The 24,626-nt window shown below is 33.8% G+C and overlaps 2 protein-coding genes across 5 annotated transcripts; both read right to left on the bottom strand.

Moving 5' to 3' along the window:
- Positions 1-2,746: 2,746 nt before the first annotated feature.
- Osi2 (DUF1676 domain-containing protein Osi2) lies at positions 2,747-4,963 on the bottom strand. Its single transcript, XM_065317970.1, has 4 exons — positions 4,670-4,963; positions 4,159-4,313; positions 3,788-4,079; positions 2,747-3,480 (listed from the first exon to the last, which is right to left on the bottom strand). The coding sequence occupies exons 1-4, from the start codon at positions 4,773-4,775 to the stop codon at positions 2,978-2,980; spliced, it is 1,056 nt and encodes a 351-aa protein (XP_065174042.1). The 5' UTR covers positions 4,776-4,963; the 3' UTR covers positions 2,747-2,977.
- Positions 4,964-5,655: 692 nt separating this feature from the next.
- Positions 5,656-15,124, bottom strand: Osi24 (Protein). 4 transcript variants are annotated; one of them, XM_065299579.1, is made up of 5 exons: positions 14,829-15,124; positions 8,879-9,270; positions 8,055-8,409; positions 7,627-7,920; positions 5,656-6,301 (listed from the first exon to the last, which is right to left on the bottom strand). In XM_065299579.1, the coding sequence occupies exons 2-5, from the start codon at positions 9,228-9,230 to the stop codon at positions 6,091-6,093; spliced, it is 1,212 nt and encodes a 403-aa protein (XP_065155651.1). In that variant the 5' UTR covers positions 9,231-9,270; positions 14,829-15,124; the 3' UTR covers positions 5,656-6,090. The 4 variants fall into 4 exon arrangements, with proteins under 4 accessions (XP_065155651.1, XP_065155649.1, XP_065155652.1 ...); XM_065299577.1 differs by lacking the exon at positions 14,829-15,124 and adding an exon at positions 9,377-9,717; XM_065299580.1 differs by lacking the exon at positions 14,829-15,124 and adding an exon at positions 9,433-9,717.
- Positions 15,125-24,626: the final 9,502 nt, after the last annotated feature.

Genomic DNA, 24,626 nt, shown 5'->3' with positions numbered 1-24,626 from the left:
AAAAATAAGCAAGTTTTGAATAAAAATTTAAGTTTTAAGTGATTACTCACAAACTATTTAAGTCACAGTGTTGATTGTTACAGAAATAGATGCAGAATTAAATTATGAATACATTTTCAAAAAAATTATCAAAAAATGTTAAAAATTATATGAGAAATTCATAAAAAATAAAAAAATATTAAGAATAAGTAAGTTTTAAATAAAAATTTTTGTTTTAAGTGATTACTTAGAAACTGTTTAAGTCACTGTGCTAATTCTTTCAAAAATAGATGTAGAATTAGATTTTGAATACATTTTCAAAAAAATTATTAAAAAATGTTAAAAATCTTCTGAGACATTCATAAAAAATAAAAAAATATATTAAGAATAAGTAAGTTTTAATTAAAATTTTAAGTTTTATGTGATTACTCAAAAACAAGTTAAGTCAGAGTACCAATTATTTTGCAATTACATTTAGAATTTAATTCTAATGTAGTTTCATGGAAATCACTAAAATATATTAACAATTTTTGGAGATATTCTTAAATAACGAAGGAAATACGCCGAGAATATTATTTTTGCTCATAAAACACAATTTTATTCACTTATTTTATTTTTGTAAGTGCTTTAAAGTGCAATTATTCTTGATCTTCGAAGTGGATGTGAAAATGGTGAAAATGCGCTTTGTTGCAGTCGTCCAAAGGCAACGTGCACTTAACAGACTATTTATTAATTAATAGTCTTCGCATTCCGGGACATCGGTGGGTGTTGAATGTGAATTGTGAGCTTTAAACACTCGCAATATCTGCATTGTTCACGCGCACCGTATACTTATCCATCATTAGGTTACTGGTTTGTGGAAACGCAAGAAAGTCGATTTTGACCTCTAAAAATAACACTCAGGAGTGAAAATTGTGCAAGGTGTGTACTTCGCGTAATTAAACATTATTAGGCAAAAAGATACTGTGTAGGTTTATGAGTTGAGCCTGTCTCGGCGCGTTAGAAAACGAAGTTTCAAGATATCCGAGAAGAGAGGTCATCATCATGTGCAAATACATGTGTAGTGAGCACAGTTGAGAGGCTGTAGAAAATTTTGTGCGCGCATAGACCACTGCGAAGAAGGTGAAGATGCGCGTTTTAACATCGCCACAAGGTCTGGGTCAGATATTCACTAATCATCATTTTGCATTCCGGCCTGATTTCATGGCATCAGTGGAAAAGTCATAAATTTGAATTTGAAATACCAGCAACAGATTTACAACAAATTTTTAACATAAAAACTGTTTTTTTTCTTTAATTGAAATTTATTTACGTGATTTTAATATAAAAAACAAAAGTAATGTGCAGTAGATTCTCAAACCTTTGAATTTTTAAATATAGGCAACCAATTTAACATTTTGTTAAATTTTAGAACATTTTTTCTTCATTAGGCATTTTTTACCAAATTTTATAAAAATAAAAACAATAGTTATATGGAGCTGATTCTAAAACCCCTAAATTTTTATCTATAGGCAACCAAATTTACATTTTTAATTTTATTTAAAATTTAATAGAAATTAGGATAAAGTTTACATTGCCAGCAATAAAAATTAAAGATCAAGTCTAGGCGCGTTTGGAATATCTGCGTTTTATGACTGTGTAGTAGGTCAGAAAATCTTTGGCGCTCCTAATCAGTTGCTTTCATCTGCTAACATTTTCGAACGTGTCATAAATAAACATTTTTCACCTTTTAATAATCGTAAATCGTCGAATTTTAACCCAATTTTAAATCGAATCTATTTAGTGGTTTTTCCTGTTGATGACTCGCTGAAATATGCGTGTATGTGTGTCAGTAATGGACCTTGAATGCAGCGTGCACGGTCAAGGCCATTAGTTCTTTCCGCGTTTGACCTCTTCTGGCACACTTCTACGTTGCGCATACCCTAACGGCTAAGCTGCCCTAAAGGAGCGCTCACTGCTCGTGCGCAACTCGCTTAAACCACACGCACGCCAAGTGCGGATCCAAGTTCATTTTCAGACGTGTGTACCATGCTGGCCTCGGACGTGAACCTCTACAAGATATTCTCGTCCGACAACATTCTATACGCCGCGAAAATGAGAACACGACGTAGGAGTTTTCTAACTACGTTACACAAAGAACATCTCCGCATCAAATCCATTTAAGTTTTGCTTTTAAAATCGTATTTTTAAATGTTTAGCGAAAGCAATACACTCTGTATATTTGCATAAACTAATTCAGTGTCATTTCCTATTGTAGAAGCGGAAATTCACAATGATGCTTTTTCCATGTTTCTCATTACTTATTTATGATCGAAATCCTCGCTTGGCGCACTTCTTGTTTACGGTTTTATAACTTCGATAGAGTCTGAAGATGCCAATAGACAAACACGGTGCGTAGGCGTTGCTCACAGTGTTGTTGTTGCGACAAACTTCCTCGTTACTCGGGGAGTCTGCGATGAATTAGTTTCGGAGTTTTCCTTCGTTGCCTGCCGGCGGCTAATTTGCCGGCCCCCAACTTCCTACGAACATTGGCATCGTGGTGACAAATACTTAACAAGTTTACTGCTCTGAAAGTTTCTCCAATCACAACAAGATAATAATTGCTTTTTATAAACACAGCTACCGCGTATTGTGCTAGGCAACCCAATATACACAAACAAAAACATTTTTTTATTTTTGTTATTTTGCTTGTTTAACAAAGTTTAAAAGTAAAATAAATTTATTTTAATAATGATTTTTATTCTTAAATAAAATATTGGTATGTATATATCACATAAAGTTAATTAAATATTTAAATAAATGAAAATGAATATAAATAAAAACATGTACAAAGCATATTCGGGTAACCTTCGACTGTCAGTCAGAGTTGGCACTTAGGCATTAACATAGAAGAGAAGCAGATGTTAACTCCATGCACAAACAATCTACGTGCATAAAGCTGCCCTCGAGGGGGCGGTTCAACGAGTTAATCAAAGAGACGACGCCAGAAGCAATCAGTTTACTTGGAGCTGGGTAAGATGGACTTCTTGCTTGTGGTCTCGACGGCTTGGATGTCCTTCTCGTTGCTGCGTTGATATCCAGAGTAAGCGAGGTTCTGTGCGGAACTGTCCTTGAACGCAAATCCGCCGCCGCCGCCTCCTTTATTATGATAACCGCTGCTCGCGTAGTGACCACCCTCGTAGAGTCCAGCGTAATCCGGCACACTTGGGTATTCTGTATGCGCGTAGGAATTTTCACGGAAGTGATGCGGGTGGAAGCCGATCCCGGCCGGGGAGTACTGTGGGACTTGATGGTGTGGGAAACCGCCGAACGCCGACTGGAAATCTGGTTTACAGAGTTTAAAGTAGGCGATTGCGCCTGGGATGACGATGGCGAGAAAACCCAAAAATTTCTTGAATGAAGCCAAGCCCAGGATCAATGGTAAAAAGAGCAGTAGCTTTAATTTGAAGATTTTCAATACCAGCAGGAGTGGGATGAAGAGTTTCTTCAATTGTTTACGATCTAAAAAAAGAATAAATTTGGTTATTGAATCATATTTTTTTGTTTTTACGATTTTTGCGGTTTTGAGACACAAAAAGTTTTATTTTAGTCATGGCCGTGGCTAAAATACTTTAGTCACGGCTTTTAGTCACGGGGTGGAACTTGCGCTTGCGTTTGGTCGTAAGTGATTTTAAATGCAACGCAAAACGGAAAAATTACGTGGAAGTTAAAAAAATGTCATAAGCATCACGTGGCTAAACGTGGGTAAAGTGTCACTTAGCGCACTTGATACTTAATATACTATTTTAGGTGATTTTTAATGCCTTACTGAATAAAGTATCTCTCTTGTCTTCAATGACGTCAATTTCATCAGCGATTTCATCAACGAATCTCGGAGTATATCTGCCATGTTCAGTCACTTCGTTATCAACGGAAATTTCCAACGCTGTTGACTTCATGAATTTTTCCACTTTACGCATTACAAATTTAACCAGCTGGTCCCATTCGGGTTCATCGGCACGTGGCATTTGAGAAAACTCAAACGGCTCACGTTCAATGGCTCGCAGTTGATTATCAGGCATTCGGACAACTTTTGCACTTTCAGTTAATTGAACAGAATCCTTAAAATAAAACAAAACATAAAACAACAATATATGCAACCAAATACACACAAAACATTAAGAAAAAACTAATATATACCTTTGTAGCGTCAAAAAACTCATCAAACGTATTCAAAGCTCTGGATTTAAAACATTCCGCAAGATCTCCATTCAAACAGGCAGCGTTTGCTCTGGACAAGTACGGATCGTTGTTTCCACCCGTCCCCAGCCCGATCCAGTCCAATAGATTTCGTCCTGGAAGCAAAAACCGAAAAAAGCAAATCAAACAAAAATCCACCGGCGACAAGTCTCCATTTCTTTGCAGTGCAAATACACGCGCGAAAAGTGCAAACAAAATGTACCTCGGAATATTTCGACGACGGTGAGTTATTTATTTATTTAAATACGTCGCATTGAAATTCCAACCACACATCGCAATCCAATTCGTATTGCAGCGTATAGAAGAATTCCAAAACGATTTTCCTCCAATTTTTTTATTTAAAAATTTAAATTCACATCACGTTTTTATCCATTTTACAATAAAATTTTTATTACGACATCGAATTTCGTGCATGTTTGCTGATACATTAAGATATCAGGTGTCATCTTACCTTGACGTTCGTCCTCCACACCATCACTGACCACTTGCTGGCCATTAGATGGCGGCAGCGCGTGTACCAACAACAAACACAAACATATCACCGCGCGTCGTGGCATTTTTTTTCCTCTCTCTTCACACCAATTATGCACAAAGTATCACAATTGTTGATATCGGATATCAACGCCGCCGAGCTTCACTTGACTCCACTCGAATGCTGAGAGATGTCTTCCACGCGCGCTCGCTGTACAGGTTATGCGGTAAACAAAACGTGCTAGGTCAAATAACAGTATTGATACAAGCACACCGGGACTGACTTAAGTCTTAAGCCATATGACTTAAGTTAAGTCTTTGGGTATTCTGCGTGTTTATATGCATGCAACTTAATATACACAATTGTGTAGTTGACAGGATCAACTTTTAAGTTTGAATGTGTTTTAGTAGGTAAGAGATTTTGTTTTTATATGTAGGGTGGAGGCGCCGTGGAGGTGCGGGGTTATTCCAGATTAAGTAATTGTGAAAACCCACTCTACTTTCACTACTCAAAAGACATTGTACTTGACTCGGTGGGCCAATGTAGTAAGAGAGTAAACAAAAGTGTTACAAATCTCAGAATGATGATGAAAGGTTATGTCATTTTGAAGAAATGCAATTAAACTACTTTGACTTTTAAATTGGAAAAACCGAGGACGAATTCACTTTCATCTATTTTTGCGTTTGCTAATCTTCATCTTAATGATCTTCCTGCAGTCGTGGAGTTCATTTAACTTGATGTAATATGAATTAACCGTAAAAACGCGAAGACGTGAAGAGAAAGTTGAAAGATCCGGGTGTTAAATGACATTTTGGAAAATCCAACCTTACACAGTGTAATTTTTACGTAATACGTGCAATATCAAAGCATGTGCTCTAAAAACTTTCTTTTCCTTTGATATGCTTATCAAAAATGCAAATTTAGTACTTTAACAAAGACAATTAACAATTAACAATCAACAATAGTACACTCCGATACGAAATCTTTATTTTTACACACACTAACAATATCATTACAATGCCGTTATGTTCAAAAAACAGTTTTGTCTATTCGTATTTCAATAAATAACTAAACTAAATAAATAAAATAAAATAAATAAATAAGTAGCAATAAATATCAAGCAAAGATACAAGTTATCAAGAAAAATGAAATGAAATATTTTTTAGTTTTCCGTTTGTCGTTATTTACACGTCACAAAATCAGCAAATTTTTTTTCTGTTTTTTTCTTTTCAGAAAAATTTTTGCTGAACTTGCAAGTAGTAAAAATTATAGTAAATATTTAGCTGCAAAAAAACTCATCCAGATTTAAGATAAAACCGCCATGTTCGAATGTATAAGTTGGTTTGAGCTAGCGGGGACTAGATGGCGCCACAACACCAACGCCATTTTTTTTTTTTGCGTTAGTGTAGATTTCTAGCCTGTACAAGTTTATTAATATCGTTGAATGTGGTGAGCATCGCAGGACTAGAATTTACTCGCTGCAAGGATGAACATCCTGTGTGCGCCAAGCACTCCTCGCCATCTTGGCCATCTTTCGCCGCTTTCATATATTTAAAGAAGCGCAGAATCTCCGGATTGTCTGAGGATGGTTTTCGCAACTCGTTGAGCTCCCTGTAATAAAAATAAGAAAATAAATAAAAATATTTGAAAATCTGGTAGAGGAAGATATTTTAGACGATTTTATTGCGTAGTTTACGATTTCATTACGTATATAAATTGCTAGATTTTTTCCTCGTGTCGATAAAACATAGCTCTGCAATAAAATATGATTTATTATCGGCATGTCCGCGTAGTGCCAACCGCGTCCGGATATGTAACAAAAGTCATCAACCGTTAAATAATAACAGAATCCAATACACAACAGGATGATGAATCTGATAAATTAAAACAACGCGCTTGTTGAAAATATTACCGCGAGTGTAGTGGAGATTTTTTTGGTGTTTTTTAGAGAATTGAATGCTTTTGTGTATTTTTTGCGAGTCTCCACAAAAATCAGCGCCCGATGCTGTTGACGTTACTGATATTAAGGACACGCGATGACATCAGCAACATTCCCTTCAATGACGGGCTTGACGGCCGCCGGCCGGAGGCTGGACGATCGATTCCACCGCCACTTCGTGGAAATTCTCGCTAGTCTCTACTCGTATAGCCGGTGGATAGTGTGTGAGTGTATCGAAAACACTTTTCGCGCTGATTCATTTATTCGCTCGTCAAGCGTCGACGTCGTTGTTGATGTTGTTTTATCACAATCCAAAACATACCTCTAGCGTTTACAATTCATCATACGATTTTCATTTTGAAACAGGAGTGTTTGGGAATAAAAGTTACTTTTTTGCAAAAATCAATTGCAAAACATCAATTTTTTTGCAAAAATGTCAAAACATGAATTTTTGTAAAAATAGATATTTTAGATGAGAAAAAACTTGTTTTTGGGCCCTAGGGCGAAAAAAATAAAATTTGAATAAAACTTTTGGAAAAAATAAGTTTTTTGCAAAAAATAATGATAAAAAAAAGTTTTTGTCGAATAATAGCTTAGAAACAGTGAAGTAAACTAGAAATTTTTAAATTTTTAGCCAAAAATAAATAAAAAATTAGAAAAAAAAACGTTTTTGCAAAAAAAATTAGAAAAAAATTTTTGAAAAAAAACGTTTTGGCAAAAAAAAAATAGAAAAAAATTAAATTTCTTGACTCTAAAGCTCGAAAAAAAGTAACAAAAAAATCAATTTTGGCAAAAACTGCTATTTCACATAAAAAACTGTAATTTTTTCTTCTCGAGCGGAAAAACAAAAATAGAAAAAAAAATTGTGTGCCATGTGTTTGAATACAAAAACCTAATATTTCTTTATGCATTATAAAGCAGTTTTTGTCCGCTTTGAGTAAATTTAATCCGGTCTAGGACGATTTAAAGCCAGACAAATTGCACCGTGAGTAATTACCTGCTTAATTGAGCCGAAATCAAATTGCTGTACGGCGCATACTTGGCCGGATTAGCATACATCATGCAGACTAGTCGCTCGCGACACTTTTCGGCATCGCGCGCTTTTGTGTTGCCCAAACCCAGCTGCTGAAAGACGGCGTCGAGGCGCGACAACAGCGGACTGTAGAACGGATCGTAGGTCGTCAGCAGCAGCGACGACGTCGGTATCTTGTGGAAAACTTTGTAATCCGTCTTCTTGTTCGGCTGACGCAGGTAGTAATTATCCGAGATGCGATTGTTCCCGTAACCGAATCTAAAACACACAAAGCGTTTAAAATAAAATTTCAAAAAATTTACACAAAAGCTTTAGAAAAATCCACAACACAACAAAAGCTCGACTTTATTGTTATCTCTAATGGTGTAATTAATTTAACAAAAATATAATACCTATTCATTGCTTCCTGCGGACTTTCAGAGCTCGACGCAACGTTTAGAGTCAGACTGGATTCAGCCGGTTCATTATTGTTGTTGTTGTATGCGCCGGTGTCTTTGAACTCGAAATCTTCTACTGGCTGCTGACCGCCTCCGCCAAGGCCTGCAGAGGCACCAGATACGCCTGAGAAGGTCGAGAGTCCTTTACCGACGATTTTGCCAAGGCTGCCGAGGAGCGATGGCAGGAACATCGCGATCAGCACTGACTTCACCAGCTGCGCGCCGATAAACACCGGAAGCAGCAACTTTTTTAGCGCGAAAGCGAGAAAACCCATGCCAAAACCTGCTAGGAACGAACTTTTCCCAGTACCTGAACAAAAAAGTTTTAATTGATCGATTGATCGCTTTTGATGGATGGTTAAAAGTTAATATGAGTATTTTTATGTTTTAATTATTTATCAACGCAACACGCGAGGTTAAAAAGTGGAAAAATCACGTGTAGGTTCATGTTAATTATAAAAAAATAAAAATAACAAAAATTTCTCTTTTACGATCTGAATAATATGAAAAATAAATGTTTAAAATGTTTTTCAACTTTTTTCACGGTTTTGTGGTGCAAAAAGTGGTATTTTAATCACGAATGGCCAAAACCGTGACTAAAATACTTTAGTCACGGGTTTTAGTCACAGGACACTCAAAGTTTTAAAATAAAAAATTCAAATACAAAAACTAAACATGGAAATAAAGTGAAAGTAAAAAATGTAGCTAACCGTGGTTAAAGTGCCACTTAGCACACTAGATACTTAATATACTTTAATATTATAATTTTTGGTACATACTCTGGAGGAATCTCGCCGTTTGAGGTAAATTCAGCGAAACAACATGCCGCTCACTGAAATCGTTCCATTTTTCATAAAAATAATCCTCGACGGCGTGCGTAGGCGTGCAATTCCTACTAAATTCACTTCTATCACTCTCAACATTGTCCTGCACCCGCTCGATGCCCACGCCCGGCATCACCGTGACATTATCTACACTAAAAATTTTATCTACGTAAGCGGTGAGTTCGCGGTCCAGCCGCGACATTGCAATCGGCGCATCATCGCAGCTTGTACTCTTTGCAAGACCAAACACTGCCAGCAGGATAAAGATTGTGATTTGTTGCTGGCGTCGACGCTTCCATTGTTCCATCTTGTATCTTCAGCAATGATTTATGGCCATTATCATTTATCTAAAAAACAAAAAAAATAAAAAATTTAATTTGAGGTTAGGTTTAATCTTAAAATGGCCGCCAGATGTCACTCCGCCATTAGCGACGCATACAGAGTATTACTAACAAAGTGGACGATAAAGTTTTATTTATTTCGGCGCGGATATCTTCTGATTTCCTTACGTTACATTCTTGCGCTTGTTGTATACCTTCATCACAAGCCGGCCGGCGCACTTAACCCCGAAAGAAAACGAATCCTCGTCGTGGTCATAAAACAACGAATAAAAATAAAATACGCGCGCGCTGGTTTTAGAAAGCGTCGTAAAACGCACCAAGACGAAGCCCGACAAAAGACGAAGAAGTCAACCTCGAATGAGTTAATTATATTAACCAAGACCACCTGCTTAATTAAATTAATTTATTAAATAATTTAGCTGAAAATAGCCGAGGATGTTGTAAAGGTTATAAAGCTGTTAACGTATGCAACACACATTACACTCATGCATGTCTAAGCATACTAAACTGGGAAAACACTAAAATTCGATTCGGAATGCTCGCGCATTATTCATAACGAGTCCGAGCCGGCGCGAAGTAAGCCAGAAATCCGTGTTATACTCGATTACGTCGATTAATACGAACGCGCCGAATTTAACCCACTTTCCTCCCGAAAACGCGAACCAAACAAACATCGCATCAGCCAAAGTAATGAAGCGAAAAAATAACACACATATAATAATAAAGCATAATATAAAGCACTAAAAGTATTCATCAAATAAAACGAATCCTTATTAACGCAATGTGAAATGTGAAATGTGAAAAAATCTCGGTCAAATCAAAACAACATCTTTAAAAATAAAATAAAAATAAAATAATAAAAAATCTTTTATAGAATATGTTGGTACATAGTTTTGTTATTTTCTCAGGAAATAAATCACACGCTTAGAATTCGTTTTCGGCACACTTCATTCACTTCATTTCGGTGTGAAAACGATGATTTATCGAAAGTAAACAACAACACTTTTTGACGTCAAATTTCGGGCGGAAAACATAAGTACATCAAGCAGGAAATTTGAATTAATTATTCAGGGTGTGAAGCCTTTTATGAAATTAGTTTAGAAATGCATGTTTTAATGTATCTACAGTGTGTTTAGATGAAAATACGCGTAATTAAAGTATTTGCACACATATGGGGGAGGCTAATGACGGTGTGAATTCCTTTGGGGTAGAGTTGGTTGCCGACCGCGATTTAAATAGTGAGCTACTAAGCGCGTATCGCGAATCGGGGGAATACCAGAAAATCACGACCGGCGGGCGATGTTATCGTGCGGGATTTGCGGGCGCGCGCATTCCCGAAGCACTTTTAATTAATTCCGAAATATGAATGTAAATTCGCGCGCGCGCTTATTTAGAAAATGCAAATTCTCCAAAGCAATACGTCGCAAAGTCGCAAGAGGCTATAGCAATTTAGAAACGACAGCCGAGCCGAACACAGAAGAGTCAAGTGGAGTAAATTCCGGGTCGAGCACCAACTCAACATGAATTTTAATTAACGAATTATAATAATTATCCATTGATGTATTAACTATGGGTTTATATTGTTTTAAAAACGTGAAAATAGTATCTTAAATATCAAGTGCGCTAAGTGGCACTTTAACCACGATTAGCAATGTAATTTTTTTGTTTTTTTTTTTTATTCTGCTCATATTCTACGATTGGTGATTAAAGTACTTTAGTCACGGTTTCGGGCGTTCCTGATTAAAGTCCCACTTTTTGTGTCTCAAAACCATGGAAAAAGCTGTGCTTTAGAAGTGAAAGTAGAAAAATATTATATTAAGTATTAAGTGACACTTGGGAGCCTCTACCCCGCGACTAAAACCCGTAAATAAAGTACTTTAGTCACGGCATTTGGCAAACTGTGATTAAAATATAATTTTTGGCGACTCGGAACCGTGGAAAAAGTTTTGCTTTAATAAATTAATAGTATAAGCTTCCAGCCATGACTAAAACCCGTGACTAAAGTACTTTAGCCACGATTTTGACCATCCGTGATTAAATTATCCTTTTTCATGTCTCAAAACCATGGAAAAATTGTTTTGAAGATAAAAATAAAAAAATGTTCCCAAAAATTTCTTTCTAATATATTATTCAATTTCAATTATCCAAAATGTATCGTGTATTTGCTCTAGATATAAAAGTACATGATAAATATTTAATGCACCATATACGAATTTCTGAAATGCCACCCACACTCGACAGCAGCTAAACCTACATGTGCACTATGTTTATCCCTTCTGACATTGCCGCCATCATCATTATCACTACACTCTAGGGTGGATGTGAAACGTGAATTCACTCGACCGCACCGACCGCACCTTGTTAACCAACATGATCAGCTGGGACATAACATTTAATAAAATATTAATTAGTTAATTACTTATGTAATTAATTACATGGCGCGTTATTTTTGGATTTCTTAGTGTAAATATACTACCAATATAGGAAAAGTAGGTTCATTGTTGCAATATCACAAAGTGGATGTTGAAGTTGTTCGATGTTGAATGTTGTCGATGTATTCGTACTAGCAGTATAGTGTTTCGTCGGTTGTTTCAGGAAATTTATCGCTCCCTCGAGAGTGTCTCTTCGGTGCGGTACGCACGCTTAAATTAAGAGGAACGTGCGCAGCAATTTATGACAATTCATTTCCGCGACCACTAACGATTGCGATGCTATGGGTTATTAAAGTTTATTGCGAGTTTAAATGAAAATTTTAGACAAGTGCTTTAAACATGTTAAAAAAAAGGTATTAAAATAGGTTAAGAGTATTTGCGGTTTGGAATGACAATAATAAACATTAAACAATGTTTATTTGCTATAAAATTTTAAGAATCGACAAATTAAATTGATTTTAAATGATTTTGCTTTGTTTTATGCGGTTTTTCAATAACTTTTGCATAAAATTTTTTAAACATACTAAAATATCTCGGGAAATATTAAATGCACAAAATTGAGGAATATACTGGACGAAAGATAATTTAATTGTCCATCTTAGGACAAAAAAATATATTTAATTTTTTTTAAACACAAAACACAAAAAAAATGTTTTCTTCTGGTATTTCTAGTTGCGTTTTAAATCACATTCGTCATAATACTCTAAAAAAAACTGCAATATCTCAGGAAATATTAATTGCACAAAATTTTTAAATATACTATCAGAAAGATAATTTAATTGCGCATATCTTGGCTAAAGAATATTTTTAATTTTTTCAATTTTCAATGCAAAAACCTAATTTTTAAGTATTTCTAGTAGCGCTTCAAATAACACTCGTAATAATACTTTTAAAAATGCAATATCTCGGAAAATATTAAGTGCATAAAATTTCCAAATATACTATCAGAAAGAGAATTTAATTGCGCATATCTTGGCTAAAGAATATTTTTAATTTTTTCAATTTTCAAAGCAAAAACCTAATTTTTAATTAGGTATTTCTAGTACCGCTTCAATAACACTTGTAATAATACTTTTAAAAAAATGCAATATCTCCGAAAATATTAATTGCATAAAATTTTCAAATATACTATCAGAAAGAGAATTTAATTGCACGTCTTATGGCTAAAGAATATTTTCAATTTTTTCAATTTTTTTAACGCAAAAAAGACGTTTTTACGTATTTCTAGTGCCGCTTCAAATAACACTCGTAATAATACTATTACTGCACTTCTAATGACTATAAAAATATAGCAAGTATTATTACACCTTCATTCATTCATTAACTCTAATATAGTAACACTTGAGCACCTACACCTCCACTTTCATTCGAAATACCCGACCGTTAGTTATCAGAAACATCGCTTTAGTCAATTCACCAAAACCAAACCAAACTTCCAAGAAGTACTCGTACTCTTTCTGTCCTGATTCCGGCTCCCAATAAGTTCCGTGCTCCGTGCTCTACTCGTATTGTGCCAGAATTGAAAGCAAGATGATTTATCTCGGTGCCACGGAACTATCGCCCGTGCGTTCACATCGTTCACATTTATTCGACCTTCGCAACACTCGTGGAAAGAAAGTATGTATGTGGGTTATTAAAAGTTGTTGTTCGGCAGAGCCAACACTACAATTTGGCTAAAGCTGATTTTCACGTTTCACACAATGATAGAGCTTCCATCCTACTTTGATCTGTATTAAACGTTAAAATTATGCAAGATGTTAAGCGTACAGAGAGGAAAAACACCGTTAGATCTCAAAGGAAGTAAATAAAGATAATTTAAATTTACATAACGAATTACCTCTATAAACACACTTTTTACAACAAAAAAAGAAAAAAATCTCAACTAGATTCAATTGAAATAAGATTTTAAGATTACAAGATACGGAAATGGAATTAGAACATGGTAACTCCTTTCTACTTTCATTTATTTCATGTATTTTATTTTTTTATAAGAAAATAGAATTGTTATCACCCTGTGAATTTGTGTTTTGTATAAGTCAACGATCTGCGCACACAATATCGTAAATATCGTAAATGTGGCGTGGAAAATGATGAAAAATCTCTGTCATACAATTCCAGCGTTCGCCGTCCGCCTTCTACTCAAAGTAATAAGCTGCGACGAAGAAGAATTGATCGTTTCAAAGTCGAAATAAAACCCAGCAGAAAAATAACTACAAAACACACACAAAAAACCACTACTCATACATGTTATAAATGTAAATTCCCCGAAATTCACTAAAGAAATAACCAACTTTTCTAATTTATTTCCCGAAACAATTTAATTCGCACCCGTGGCACCCCGCGGAAGTAAACTGTAGCGAGTTACAAGACAATTGAATCAGAAAAGTTTTTGTGGCGCATTGGGATCAAACGACGCAAAGTTTGTAATTAGTTTCCTCTCATTTTTAGCGCGCATCCACAATCACAAACACTAAACAAGTTATGCTTTCATTATTCATTTCATTTTATTCGGTGAATGCGACTGCTATAAATCGAATTCACTCGGAATTTATCGCTGCGTGCGCCTTTTTTTTTTCTTCGCTCTGCTCTCGCTGCTTTTATCGCGGATACTTTGAATTTAAGCCATCCATAAGCTGTTGCAATGTCGGTCCGTTGCTCTTGTTCGCATTCGCCGCGCGCTGAGAATTTTGCACGCCTTGTCATCTTGTTCCATCGAAGGAGGAAATCGTGTCAGATCGTATTTGCATGATACACGTCAAAAAAGCAATTTGGCGTCTAAACGAGTTTCACTCGATCCTCGCATAGAAACTGATTCGTCATTCAGTCACCCATTCAAACCATTCAATTATCAGTACATTATAAAAATATTAAAAGCCTCAACACACACGAATTGAAAGTATTTTTAGTCTATTGAAATAAATAAATATAGAATAATAAGGTCAATGTAATGCATTTTCATACGATAAATATTTACGTGAGTTGTGTGTTAATGTATGCATTGGATCAGTTACAAAAGTCAAACAGGACATAATATAGGTTATGTAGAATGATCACATCAGCAATATAATGCTAATTGAACCGTGATACTTTTCACCTACAATCTAGATTTTCATCAAATTGAATTTTACTCACCGTTTTCGTAAATTTTACGTTGAAATTAATCCAAAATTAGTCTGCACTGCACTAAGCGGAAATTGCACATAAACTAATCCGGGAGATAATTGATTTGATGACAATGGCCGATGTAGATGTCAATGCCACGCAGCGTCGTGCGATTACGGAATGAATGCGCGGTACGCGTAACGAGTGTATGATTCGTATATACCAACACACGCGGTGTGTTCGTTCCGTGATTTGTTGGTAACACGTGCACCGAACGGAATGAAGAAGCGAGCCGAGCAATATTCGAGGTATACTCCGATGGCGAGCAGCCCGATGGCTGGGGAATCCAGGCCAGCAGGTCATTCGACCGCATCGCAGACGCTGCCCACCAGACGATATGTGAAGGTGCACCACCTTGAGCGCCAACAGCGGGTATTCTTTTATTTCGGGCTTTTCCGAAACTGCATGAGATCATGCTGGGATGGAATCAAGGTTAAAGTTAAGGTTAAGGTTAAAAGAAATCATTTTTGGTATTTTATCATAATAATGTTTATTGTTTGTGCAAAAATTGTCAAGTAACGTAATATTATGTGAATTTTTTGCTCGTTTTGAAAAATTTTGCTAAAAATGAATAAAAACGCAAAAAAACGTTTTTTTCCAAATTTTTAAATTTTATAATTCATTAATTTAATTGTATAGCAATAATTAGTCATTAATTTATGTTAAAATTATGTTCATGGCAAATATTTCTGTATCAAGATAATATTTTGCCTTTTTTTACAAAAAATGTAAAATTTTGGAAAAAAAAACGAAAAAAAAAACTACAAAAAAGCGCTTTTTTTTCAAATTTTTAATTTTATAATTCAAATATAGGGAAATAATTAGTCTATAATCAAGGATAAACCTAGGGAACACGAGTTAAAGAACATAATTATGATATTACTTCAACTGCTTTTATTTCCAGCAAAAACGTAAAATTTTGTGTTTTTTTGCAAAATGTTTGTAAAAAAATAGAAAAAAGTTTGCAAAAAAGTCCTTTTTAAAACTAGTTCCATTTATTAAGAATTACCTAATTTTATAATTCAATAATTTAATTATATAGCAATAATTAATCATTAATTTAGGCTAAAATTAAGTTTATGACAATTATTTCTGTAAATGAAAAATTTAACCTTTTTTCTACCAAAAAATTGTAAAATTTTTGCAAAAAACGGGAAAAATTGCAAAAAAACGTTTTTTTTTTCTCCAAATTTTTAATTTTATAATTCAAATATATGGCAATAATTAGTTTATAATCAAGGATAAACCTAAAGTATAGGTTATAGAGTATAATTTTGATATTATTTCAACAATACTGTTTTTATTTTCAGCAAATAATGTAAAATTTAGTGTGTTTTGCAAAATTTTTGTAAAAAATAGAAAAAAAATTGCAAAAAAGTTCTTTTCTAAAACTAGTCCCATTTATTATGATTTACCTAATTTTATAATTTAATAATTAAATTATATGGAAGTAGTTTAGTTAATAAAAACATCGCCGAAATTATATCCTCATAAATAATAGCGTTATTTTAATTTAATTTTAATAGTAGATAATGTCTTGTGCGGTAATAAAGAAATAAAAAAACATTGCGTGTGAATATACATATAAATCATTGTCAATCATTTAAAAAACTAATTTTTTTCTTAATTTTTCTAAAAAAAAAATAATTTTTTCAAATTTTCGCAATTTTTACAAAAAAAAAATTAATTTTAATACTTTCGTAGTTGCGTTAATTTATAAATCCATATTTAAATTCATATTCACGAATAATTCCAACATAAATTATAATTACACTATAATCTTTTTAGTTAATGACATTTCAGCTTGTTTTAATTACACGCAGCACAAAAGCCCCAAACTCGTATAACCAAAATAACGCGTTTTGAAGAGACACTTAATTCGGACTCGTTAAATGCGCGCATAATGTAAAATATATCAATACCGTGCAAAATACCGCCAAACGCCCACCCGCCATTAATAATAACACTGGTAGCTATAAAGTAGAGGTTATGTATTTTTCACTACAAACTATAATACAACCGTAATACAACATACAAGTATACTTCACCTATTTAAACTAAAACTTTCACGACCGTGTAAATATTAAACAGAATTAATTCTCCACCTGAAAATATCAATAATGGAATTTGAGGTTAAAAAATCCACACAAACATGTCAACTGCAACGAAACACTTAACAATAGCAACAATCACAACTGTTGATTAAACAAATCAATCCGTAAATCCAGTATTCAATCAAACCAACTATTTGCGTATTTTCATGTACTTTAGCAGCAGTCCATGCGCGTCCGCATAAAAACTATCATCGTCCGACACGAAAAATGCTTTTTTGACCGTTGGCGACTGTGTTTCTGCCGTGTGCGGCGGTTAACTGTACGTCGATCCATTAAATCAGCTCGTGTGTCCTCCGCGTGCTGGACATGCTCATTATTTCGCAAAGCGGTCAATTAGATAAACGACAATCGACTTATTGGACTGCATAAATACACTCGCTACTTACCGCATCAGACGCGATATTAATACATAGGATTATGACGTATATATGCAAAACACTCTAATCAACATCGAGTGTGTGGATTATACATTTAATACGCACTAATGAATGAATGAATAACTGTCAAGGTTTGAGGTTTGAGGTTTGAGGTTAGGTATTTGAGGTTAGATTATCCCTTTGTAGGATTAAGTTGAATGAGTGATTCATAGATGGCGTTAGTTGTGAATTGTTTTTAATTTTAATTTTGAGGTTATTTTTTTAAGTGATTGATTATCTTTGACATTAATTGCAACAGCGCTGTCGCTGTCGCGCTAATTATCGAAAACGCGCATACTCGAATTCTGTAGAAAATATTTAGGAAAGTAGGTTGTACAAATAACTTCTATTAATATCCATCCACACACAAAACGCTTACGACTGTCCACTGCGTCAAGAGAAAAAGGTTTCTATTATATTATCTATGACTATTATGTAAATAGCGGAAACAAAACTTGTCGCGTTAAGGCTTTAAACTGAACTTGACCTCGTGTTGAAATTAAACAACAGTTCAATGTAAATTTATGCGGAAAAAATGGCCACAAAGTTAAACACGTTTAAGTTTTAAGTTTAGTTATATTTGTAGGTTAAGAGTCATTCATATTCATAATGCGTATTTATTGTAGGCTAGAATTTTTTTAGGAAATTTTACTTTTTGAGAAGAAAAAATTGAAGTAAGGTTTAAATATATAGTAATGTTTGAGTAAATCATGAGGTGTGGTGTAAATTCGAAACTGTATTTTGTATTTGGTTCGGAAACAAGGTCAAGGACGTCCGAAACGTGTTGGTGCACATTAAAAAGCCATCAGCACATCTCTGCGCAAGAAAAAAATTAACCGGATGACGTCGAGGTGTTCGACATGTTGAAAACAGAAAAAAAACGCAGCGTTAATTTAGAATTAGTGCACTTAAGATTAAGTTTTTTTTCGTTGGCTATAGACGCGGAGATGCGTTTTCCTTGATTTCGCTTTCGAAGTACTTTTACAGGATGGTTGAGTTTATATAAAGTGAAAATAGTCTTAGTTTTTTTTTCAAACTGCTAAAAAGTAAACTTTTTTGATGAAATGAATAAAATTTACACGTCGTGACTAAAGTACTTTAGTCACGTCTTTAGTCATCCGTGATTAAAATACTACTTTTCAGGCCTTTACTTAATAATTATTTTTTTTGTCTTGTTACTAAAGCACTAAAAATATTTATTGGTTAAAATTACAACGTGATTTTTTGGATTTACAGGTTTTTTTGTTGAGTTTAACATGTTTCGCCCAGAGGGCATCTTCATAAACTGACTTTAGTAGGTTTGTTAGGGGTGTTTTGTGTGTCAAGTGTTTGTGTTATTGTGTGTTATCGTGCTTGTGGGAATGTGTAGTTTGTTAAGTGGTTTAAAAATTGTGTCGTGTATTGAGTGTGTCTGTTCGTTTAGTAATTGGTGTTTGATTTTGTGTTTGTATATCTGTATGTGTTCTTTAATGTTTAAAAATTTATCTGTGGATGATTTTAATATTGTAAGTGTATTGTCTATTGTGTTGTGTTGGTGATTGTGTTGTAAGATGTGTTTTGCATAGTGTGAGTGGTATGTTTGTGGATTTTTTATTGCGTTTGTGTGTTCTTGGTATCTGATTTTCATGTTTCTGTTAGTTTTCCCTATATATATTCTATTGCATGTGTTACAAGTGATTTTATAGATGCCGCTGTTATTGTATTTGTTTGTGTTTAGTGTTGTGTGCGTTTGTAGTTTGTTGAATAGTTTTTGATTTGTTTTATAGGCAATTCTATGGTTTTTGAATATTTTTGTGATGTTATATGTATCTTTGTCTATGTAGTGGAATGTATGGAATTTGGTGGTTGTGTTTGTGTTGTCTATGGTTGTGTTTGTGTTGTGTTTTGTTGTGGATTTGTTGTGATTTTGTTTTATGATTTTATTGTATATTTTGTTTACGTGCGTTTGTGTGTATCCGTTTTCTATTGCTATTTTAATTATTTTATTGTATTCAATGTTGTATTTAATTTCGTCTAGTGGTGTGTTTATTAATCTGTTGAAACTGAATCTAAAGAAGGCATTTTTGTGTTGTAGTGGATGATGTGATGTGGTGTGGATTATGTTGTTTGTATCTGTGGGTTTTCTGTAAATGTTAAAATCGAATTTTGTTTTGTGTTTTGTTATGTTTATGTCTAAAAAGTTAATGCTGTTATTTTGTTCTGTTTCAGTGGTAAATGTTAGGTTGTTATGTGTGTTGTTGATTATGTTTTGTATATCTATTATATTATGTTGTTCGTGTATGATAAATAAGATGTCGTCTACGTATCTGTACCATTGAAAATGTGTGTATTTTTGTTTTATGTTTCTAATTATTGTTTCTTCTATTGTCTGTAGAAAAATTTCGCTAATGAAACCTGATATGGGGGATCCCATGGTGACCCCCGTGTTTGTGGTGTATATGTTGTTGTTAAATGAGCAATAGTTTTGTTTTAGTATTTGTGTTAATGCGTTTGTATAGTATTTTATGTGTGTTGTATCTGTGTTTGATTCTATCATTTTTTGTTGTATTATGTTTATTGTTTCAGTTGTGGGTATATTTGTGTATAGGTTGGTTATGTCAAATGAGTATAGTTTTGTGTTGTTATTGATTGGTATGTTTTTTATTTTGTTTATTAGTTCTGTTGTGTTGCTGATGTTGTATTTGTTTGGGAGGTTGATTATTGCTTCTAATTGTCGTAATATAAGTTTAGAGATTTTATATGCTGGTGCGCTTTTGAAATTTATTAATGGTCTAATTGGTATTGTCGGTTTGTGTATTTTTGGTAGTGCGTTTAATTTCGGTGGTTGTGGATTTTGTATGTAGTATTTATGTTTGTTGTTTTTGTTAATTTCTGGATTGCTATTTATTATTCCTTTAATTATTTTGTTATATTTGTTGGTTGGGTCTTTGTTTAGTATGTTGTAATTGTTTTGATTTAAGAATGTATCTGTTTTATGTATGTATTCGTCTTGGTTAATAATTACAAAGTTTTTGGTTTTGTCTGCTATTGTTATAATTGCGTTATTTTTGATTAGTTTTTGTTTAATTCTGTTGATTGTTTTATTAATATGTTGTGTTTTATTTTTATTTTTGTTGTTATTTTTGTGTTTGTGTATTATTTTGTTAATTATTCTTACTGTGTTGTGTCGTGTTTCTTCTTGTTCTTCTGCTGGTAGAACTGTAAAATCCAAAAAATCACGTTGTAATTTTAATCAATAAATATTTTTATATTTATAAAAAATAACATGGATTACGTATTCACCAAAGAAAGTAATAAATTCACTAAACTTTTGTTAAATTGTTTGATATGGATGATCCTGTATATAGTAATTCATTAAAATGTTGCTGTTGACATTACTCGTACATGTACTTGACGTAACATGCTCGTGCCTTACGGTGGATCGGTATGTTTGAGGATGCAGTTGATTGGACATATTGAGGTAAAGGTGGAGTGATAAATTAAGATGTACTAGCCGCAGACGCGCGTCCCTTTCGGGCCCTAAATGCGTTCGCAGGTCACAGGTTTAATTAAGCAATAGTACATCTATCACAACTTCACAAGAAGTATGTCGTCACTGTGTATATGTGACAGAAACTGCAATTTCAATTACAGATATATAAAATTTAATGATTTAGGTATAATTTTGATGTCTTATCACCCTGTATAGTATAATTGTTATTATTTTAATTGTTATTCTTCTATTTTAGGCTAAGACAAATCAAATAAACCATAGATTATCAAAATCGATTTAGTAGTTCTTGAGTTATAAGGGGTGTAACTAACCTAACTTTGTTTTTATGTAGAATTTTATATATAACTAGCGGCTTCGCTCGCAAATATCTAAAATAATGAAGTTGCTTCCGTACGCGTCTGTAGTTTCAGAAGAAGTAACAATGAAGTAGAATCGCGGGAAGTTTAAAATGGCTGAAAGTATAGTCTATGGAAGTATAGTGTACAGTCTCCATAGTGTAGTCAATTGGATTTGATGTTGACGTAGCTGTCGGTAATACAGTGTGATAATACAGTGTGATGGTACTATAGTACTTAGGTTTGAGCTTCATTGCTGGAATGCTAGATGGCGTTAAATTAGTCAAATAGCCAGATGCAGAGGTATTATTGGCTAAACAATTTCTTTATTTTATTTTAAAAATATTTTTTTTTATTAAATAAAAAGTAGCCTATAACCATTCGGGGACCACTAAGAATATGTGTACAAATTTTCATGATGATCGGTTAAGAAGTTTTTGCGTGAAAGTGTAACAAACATCAGGACTTTTGCATTTATAATATTAGTAGGGATGTAGTATTACTATATTTACGCACACAATTTCTCCGTTTTTTTTTTCTTTTTGATGTAATTATAATTAACCCAGTACGATTCATGTCCATTTAATCAACTGATTTAAACAATTTAATACAGTAACATTAACTATTTCCAATAATTAATTATTTTTATCCTTTGTTTTAGCAACACCTCTCAATACCTTTATACTCTTTGTATAAAATCCCACACCATTTGATCGTCGATATGCAAATGCAACGTTGTAATTGAAATTTTTAATTAAAAACAACAACATTTATCACTTCCGAGCGATTGTAGTGATTGAATCCTGAATGCATAAACGCTCCGCCCACGGCACACAATTACTGCGCCAGTGTTAAGCTGCCAGCGCCGATAATTCAATATCGTGTAACAATGTAATAATATTTAAGCAAAAAGCATTAAACGGCAATTGAAAGGAAAAATACGTGAAAGTTGAAATAAAGCGATGGATGTTTCAATTTCTACTCTTGTGCGTGCACATATTGCAATTTTATTTATGTGCATCGTTGCTTTGATGGTATCTTGACGTGCATTTGATATTTATGTTGCTTTCATGCTTCTTTAACTTAAAATATTCGCTGAGTATGAGTTTTATATTGCTCACAATAAATTATTACACAATATTACTATATTTCAGACACAATGGTATATTAAGCATCAAGTGCGCTAAGTGGCAATTTAGTCACGTTTAGCGATGTGAAGCTTACGCTATTTTTTATTCTTTTTATTTTTTTCCATGTTTATTTTTGAATTTAAACTTTTTGTTTTAAAATTTCAAACTTTGTTCGCACACTACTAGGAAATGCCTGATTATAAATGCATGGGAGTTCGCACACGTTCTGGAAATCACACAAGCAGCAGCTGCGCATGCGCATTTCATATTACCTTGTTCTGCACCAAAAGTAAATGCACAGGCGCTAGCCCCACCCGTGACTAAAACCCGTGAATAAAGTACTTTAGTCACGGTTTTGCCCAATCTGTGACTAAAGTGCAACTTTTTGAATGTCAAAACCGTGAAACAATTAAAATTAATTTTAATGATTAATATGAATGGAAATTTTAGTGTTTGCGCGGGAATTTCAGAAACGTGAGTGGAATTCATATTTCTATATTGATATGAGGATGGAAATATCCTTTCCAATCTGCTCTCTATAGCTTAGTAGAGCATGTAGCACTCGAATATATCTGCGTCAAGCACGAGAGTGCAATTTATACGCCAAACGGCTGCATGCAACGCGTGCGACGACAATGCCGTTTGTTTTCACTTTGATTGTTGTTGTTATGACAGATGCGTGCAAATTAAATTGGCTGCATGCCTGCAAACCAATGAAATCGTTAATATCCACAACATATCCACACATCAACAAATATGAAATAAAATATCAAAAATATATAGGATATTATTTTATTTAAAATTAAATTAAACATAAACAATACGATTTTAATAAAAATTATTTTCATATTTCGCTCCATTTATAAAAATCGTTCTTTTTACTTATTTACCTTTTAGTAAAACATGTAAAACGCATGTTACCTGCCTGAAATTCCACATTCTGTATTCAAATTGAAAAAAAAAACGTCGACGTCGAGCGCAAAAACGCGTAATACACATCGAAAAGTGCTGGAAAAGTGCGCTTTTTTAAGTGTATTTTTTCCTACCCAAAGCCCCCTTATTCAATTCCATTTCCCTCGTCGACGTTTTCCTGCTCCGCTATGCTCAGGCAAGTTGTATTTTTCTTTCCGACCGCGCGTGGCTCTATATTTTTATTTTACGATATTTTCCTTTGCCTACGCTGGCTTATTGCTGTTTTCGCCCACTTTCTGTTCGTATCTGATTTATTTGATTAATTTCTTCAATATCAGCGGTGTAAAACTAGAAAAACATACCTGTTGAATGTATTTTATTGCCCTTTGCATATTTATTAAAACTTTATTAAAACGCGGCGCGGCGAAATTAAATTTCGTTCAAAAAACATCATATGCAACCAAACATACACAGTAAATAAAAGTTACAAATATAATAGACTCTTTTTTGACCCGCAATATCAAATTTCGTGTGTCTGTGTAAATATTTAATTAAACATTTAATTTTTTAATAAAAGTTTAATAAAAGTATGTATGCAACTTTTTATGCACACAAAGTTATACCTACGCAAGCAGAATATAAAGTTGAAATGAATGAAGAGGCAATTTCATCCGAGTCACTTCATTTCCAAGCATTTACGATATTGAAAGAAGCCAGCCAATGAAGTGCACAATCGAAGCTTCACTTAAAATACGTTTTATACCTACTTATTCTTAAACACTCGCAAGAGAAAAAAAGTTTAATTATTTCGAATGAGAATATTTTATTTAAATATTCGCGCACAATACCGCAGGCGAAAGAAAAGCAATTTAATTTTTACAACGTTTACATTATATTTATTACTTCTCCAACGACAAATTCATCTCTATAATGTCGAGCGGAAAAAAGAATAAAATCAAGCACAAAAAAAGACAGCACGTGGAAACGTTGATGTTTTTAATATAAGATTGGCTGGTACTTACCCCCGACCCTTGAAGGTTGCTGCGTGGACGAAGGAAGAGGCATAGTAGGAGAAAGACACACCATGCACACCATTATCCTTTGTGCGACGCTTTTTATCGCCGTGGTAATTTTCATGTCTCATGTCGGCTAAACTAATGAGTTTTCCACTTGAATAGCTCTGAGCATGTGGGAAAATAAAAATGGCAATCTATGCAACACACTCTACACTCTACATACAACATAAAAGGAGTGTATAAACTTAGATGAACAAAATAAAAACCACAAATGTACAAATTTCAAATAATTTTCTTCAGATTTTAAAGAAAATTATATTTTTTATTGTAACTTTTATATTTTTAATAATAT

The sequence above is a fragment of the Atheta coriaria genome, unplaced genomic scaffold, assembly GCF_025399875.1.
Source record: "Atheta coriaria isolate IRGN ID8LTWV9N9 unplaced genomic scaffold, Caltech_Dcor_3.1 hic_scaffold_3_pilon, whole genome shotgun sequence".
Lineage (NCBI taxonomy): Eukaryota > Metazoa > Arthropoda > Insecta > Coleoptera > Staphylinidae > Dalotia > Dalotia coriaria.
This window is presented reverse-complemented; position numbering and strand designations above follow the sequence as displayed.